General features: G+C 29.1%; 1 protein-coding gene across 1 annotated transcript in view; it reads left to right on the top strand.

The window, feature by feature from the left end:
* LOC108686518 (tyrosine--tRNA ligase, cytoplasmic) overlaps positions 1 to 4,897 on the top strand; it is an 8,107-nt gene extending 3,210 nt beyond the window's left edge. Inside the window, exons 2-8 of the mRNA XM_018191868.1 lie at positions 321 to 735; positions 1,104 to 1,366; positions 1,470 to 1,685; positions 2,950 to 3,138; positions 3,269 to 3,536; positions 4,388 to 4,529; positions 4,636 to 4,897. Coding sequence (XP_018047357.1) covers positions 359 to 735; positions 1,104 to 1,366; positions 1,470 to 1,685; positions 2,950 to 3,138; positions 3,269 to 3,536; positions 4,388 to 4,529; positions 4,636 to 4,749 — 1,569 coding nt within the window. The 5' untranslated portion in view covers positions 321 to 358 and the 3' untranslated portion in view covers positions 4,750 to 4,897. The remainder of the gene's footprint in view (positions 1 to 320; positions 736 to 1,103; positions 1,367 to 1,469; positions 1,686 to 2,949; positions 3,139 to 3,268; positions 3,537 to 4,387; positions 4,530 to 4,635) is intronic.
* The last annotated feature ends 618 nt before the right edge of the window (positions 4,898 to 5,515 follow it).

The following is a 5,515-nucleotide window of genomic DNA, read 5'->3' as shown; positions in this document are numbered from 1 at the left end:
TATATATATATATATATGAAATACTATGTATGCTATAAGAAAATAACAAGACAATTCCAAGACAAACTTAATTTTGCTATTATCTTTATATAAAATTTAATATCTCAGAAACTATAAATTATTGAAGGAACATTATTTATGAGTAAACGCTATTCTCAAGTAACAGAGCAAGTAACGCTCGTTAAGCGCTAAAAAAGTGATTATATGCGCTTTTTTAGTGCTTTGTCAATGCTTTGTAAGCATTGTGTACTACTTGGGTAATCTAAAATCATTTTCGCTGTGTAACTTTTTATATAGAATTTCTATTATGCTTTATTTAGGTAATTACAAAAAATAGTGTGCTATACAAAAAAGAACAATGATGGCTTTGACATGGATCGACAAGTACAAGCTTATTACCAGAAATCTAGCAGAATGGCTGGGAGATGAGAAACTTAAAAGTATCTTAAAGAAACGTGATTTGAAGTTGTATTGGGGTACAGCTACAACAGGAAAGCCTCATATTGGCTATTTCGTTCCTATGTCCAAGATAGCTGATTTCTTACGAGCTCAAACAGAGGTGATAATTCTCTTTGCAGACCTTCATGCGTACTTAGATAACATGAAAGCACCATGGGAGCTTCTAGAGCTTCGTACTCAATATTATGAAGCTATAATCAAATCGATATTAAAGTCAATCGATGTACCACTAGATAAATTAAAATTTGTTAAAGGCACAGATTTTCAGTTGTCCAAGTAGGTATTAAATGAATCTTTGTATCTTGTATTTTGAATATAAATTATATATGTTTTACAAATTATATATTTTATTTTCTATTTTTCTGATATATACGGCTGATAGAAGAGTGAAACAAATTAGAAATTAGTATTAGGGTTGCACTGTTCAAATTTAAAAAAAGTCATGAATTTATGACATAGTTTCAAAGAATGCATATAATTGAAAGCATAACAAAAAAATTAAGTTACGTATCTAATTACAACATTGTTCCAATTTAGAATTTTAAAAAAGTCATATTAGAAAATAATATTAAGATATATCATTTTTTTCTATCAACGCGGCGATATATTTATTAATGCTATTATAATTAACATTTCTTTTCGAGGGAATACACATTAGACGTATATCGTTTGAGCTCGTTGGTGACAGAACATGATGCGAAGAAAGCAGGTGCTGAAGTTGTTAAGCAAGTTTCTAATCCATTGCTATCAGGTCTTCTTTATCCGGGTCTACAAGCACTCGATGAATATCACTTAAAGGTGGATGCACAATTTGGTGGCGTCGATCAAAGAAAGATCTTCACCTTCTCAGAGAAATATTTACCAATGCTAGGTTATGAAAAGCATATCCATCTAATGAATCCGATGAGTCAGTATTGTGCAGTAAAATGAATTGAGTCCTTTGTGTGTTATTACATTTAAATATAATGCAATTATTATATATAACTTTTTCATATTTGCCTTTTGTTCAGTTCCTGGTTTGGCTGGTGCTAAAATGTCTTCATCTGAGGAAGATTCTAAGATTGATTTATTGGATAATCCTATGACAGTAAAGAAGAAGCTGAAGAAAGCATTTTGTGAACCCGGAAATATCACAGATAATGGAATTTTAGCGTTTTCTAAACATGTTATATTTCCATTATTTAAAGATGGCGAAACTTTTAATATATCAAGAACTGCAGAATTTGGTAGGTGGTTTGTACATGTAGAATGCTCGCAAAATATTTCGTGTACTGATAGAGCGAACTAAACTAAGTCAAAAAATCCTTTACCATTTCGCAATAGTTAACAAGATATTAATTACTAAAAATCGCCGAATACACACACACACACACACACACACACACACACACAATATACATATTATATAGGCGGATTTAGAAGAGAAATGGAAATATATTTTAATAAAAGAGGATCAATAAGGCCATTTTTTAGTCCCCAATCGATTTTTATTAAATATTTTTTTTATGATCATTATATGAGAAAAAAAGTAATTATGCAGGCAAGGTCCTATTCTACATAACTACCGAGAAAAAACTCGAGCCTAATTAATTATTAGTCTAAATATACACTATGATAGATAAGTTCTTTTTATGATTAATAAGTGAACTAATAAATATTTTCATTATATGGCAATGCCATCATATTAACATCATTTTAGAATTTAAACTGTCTATTCTCCCCAAAGTGATGTCATTATGATGGCAGAGTTCTATAATTTGCACATAATTTTTTTTATCCAGTGGTCATTGAATAACCTTGGTTCTTGGAATTATATTGAAATTTTATATATTCTGGAAAATTCCTGGAAAATCCTTGAAATTTCATTATTCTTTCATTAAAAAAAAATCAGTGTGAAAAAAGAAAAAATAATAAAAAAGAAAAGTTGTATTTGGATAAAAGTTCTCTCTTAGAGATGCAATAAATTACTAATAGAAAACTTGAATTTAATTAAAAAATAGAAAATAATAGAAAAATTGTATTGACGGAATATGTTCGTTTGATATTATAAAACAATATAAATAATGTTTTATATTTATTAGTGTTTTAATTCGTATATATAATCTTAATTTGAATACGAAGTATATAATATTGCACGAATTGTTAAAAATTAATTAAATAATGGATTAATTAAATAATTAATCGATAAATTTTGTAATAAACTAGAATTTTTACCTGGAATGTTCTGGAACTATTCTTGAATTGACTAGACAGATTTTGCTGAACCGTATGTATAATAAAAATATTTTATTAGTTTACTTATTAGTGTCATGAAAAGGGCTTAAGTGTCATAATTGTATGTCTGGTCTAATAATTAAAATTAAGGCTATGTGAATCTAGTTTTTTCTCACTTGATTATTCTCTTTTGACATTTCTAATGATCATTACAAAAGAAATTGCTTAATAGAAGTTATTTAATGGAAAATAATGGTCTGTTGGTTTTAATTTTAGGCGGTGACATATCTTTCTCAGAGTATGAAAATTTGGAAACCGCTTTTGCGAACCAAGAAATACACCCTGGTGACTTGAAAAATGCAGTAGAAATGTACATCAACAGACTTCTTGATCCAATAAGAAAAGAATTTGAAGCAGACTCAAAATTGAAATCACTTGCAAACAAAGCGTATCCACAGAAACAAAGTAATTTAACTTTGTATATTTTAGCCAAATATACTTAACGATGGAATTATTTCACCATTTGTTATTGTTAAGAAGTATATGAGATTGATTATGTATTGTGATTGTAATTGCAATTTTTTATATACTTTAGAAACTGTAGAAGTGGAAATTACTCCCACAAGACTAGATATCCGAGTGGGAAAGATAGTCGAAGTGAAGAGGCATCCAAATGCAGATTCGCTATATGTTGAGAAAATAGATTTAGGTGAACCAAATGGTCCACGTACTATAGTCAGTGGCTTAGTTAATTTTGTACCTCTCAATGAGATGGAAAATAGGATGGTTGTAGTTCTTGCCAACCTGAAACCAGCAAATCTCAAGGGAATCTCATCGTATGGAATGGTTCTTTGTGCTTCAGTGTAAGTCCTATTATACAGGATATCTCATTTTAGGATTCATTCAATTATCTCAGAAACACTACGTTAAATCAAAAAATGATTCAAAGTTTTTGTGACTTCGAGGGAAACATAAAATGGTATCGTTGATTCAATCTTGAATAATAATAATCTTGTCAAAGTCAGAGGAAAGTCACTTAGGGCCACTTCGATCAACTCTGGATTAACTTTAATCAACGATCAGTCCATTGAAATTGATTAATCACATCTGTCGTTAAGCGAAATGATAAATCCGATTGCTCAATTTTAATTGATTAATTGTCGATCGAAGTTAATTGGAAATGGTCAAAGTGATCCTTAGAATTTTTTAAACGGGACTTCCCATTTTTATTGCATATTCTTATAGCTTACCTCGAAAGCTTTCCACTATAATAAAATATTTTTTCATTTAAATATTTTTTAAATACTTTTCTATTTTATAGCTGGAAAGTTATAGTACCATCGACCATTAGTATTACCCAAGGTGTCAGATAGCTATAAAACCTATCGAATGTCGCTCAGAATTATGATCTTGATAATAGTTATTAAGATCAAGGCCATTGGAAGATTATTTCTCTAATCTTTGTTTTTATGTAAAAATAAAAGAAACAACTTCTAATGACTTTGATCTTAATAAATATTATCGCACTATTAAAACTATCTAATAAATCTTACACCTTTTATCTGGAACATTTTTTAAGAAAATGTTCATTTTTTGAAAAAACGTGTCTACATTGCTTTGTTGACACTTCATGACATTTTGATATAAATATCATGATATTTTCAAAACCTGTGTTTTATAATTCAATGCACAACAAATGATATTTTTTATATAGTGAAGAACCAACTAGGCAGGTAGAGCCTTTAAGGCCTCCTACAAACAGCATACCTGGTGATAAAATTGTTATTGAGGGATACGAAGATGGAGTTGCAGATGATTTATTAAATCCAAAGAAAAAAGTGTGGGAGAAATTGCAGGTATGTCTAAAGACTGATTTAATTCTAAATCTTCATATCCATTAATTTCTGTAATATTTAAGAGATCAATATGAAAGCCGTGTGTTGTAATAATATATATTATTAGGCGGATCTTATAGTAAATGGAAATGGCATAGCTTCTTGGAGTGGAAATCTACTACTCACTTTAACTGGCGGCAAAATAACATGTGACACGCTAAAAAATGTTCCAATTAAATAATGCATTTATATCTGTCTTTATTATTCATTGTATTGGTTTTGATCAATTAGGATGCTATTGTTTATATTTTTGTGAGATATTTTATAAATTTTTTTCAACATTTGACCAAGTATACACAAATAAAAGTACACTATCAATCACAGAAGTATGACAAATGTATGAATGAATAAGTTCATCAAATAACTGTCCTTTTATCATTGTCATTTATATGATCTTATCATTTAATACAAGTCTTGTAATTGTTTTGTTTTTTTAAATTGCAATTCTAGTGTCATTCTAGTGTCACATAGCGATTTTCTTTCTTAGTATTTTCCTTCTCAACTTAAACTTTTAAATAGATTATCACAAAAAACCTCGCTCATTTTATGTAAGAATCCCTCATATGTACAAAGAGCAGTATGTCAAATTATAGAGTACAAAGAATAAATTAAAATAAAGTTTCAACTGCTACAACAGTTGGAAGTCAATGCTACAACTTCATTAATGTATGTATGAAATATATTAATTTTGCCACTTATGCTCCCATTAAACCAAATTACGTTTAAGAAATGTTACAATAATGTCACATTGTGACATATGGTTGTCAATATATCTCAGGAACATCTATGAAACATGTAACCCAGAATGTCCTACCTCTTTTACAAATGGGACATTTCATTTGCGATGTTCCTAGAACGTTTAAATGTAGCGTCCGAAATATTTTATTGTAGAAACATTGCAGAAACGTTTAAATAATATCCTGCGAATGAATATAAATGTTAATGTT

This window comes from Atta colombica, unplaced genomic scaffold (genome assembly GCF_001594045.1).
Source record: "Atta colombica isolate Treedump-2 unplaced genomic scaffold, Acol1.0 scaffold187, whole genome shotgun sequence".
Classification (NCBI taxonomy): Eukaryota; Metazoa; Arthropoda; class Insecta; order Hymenoptera; family Formicidae; genus Atta; species Atta colombica.
The sequence above is the reverse complement of the archived record's forward strand: the minus strand, read 5'-3'. Positions and strand labels throughout refer to the sequence as shown.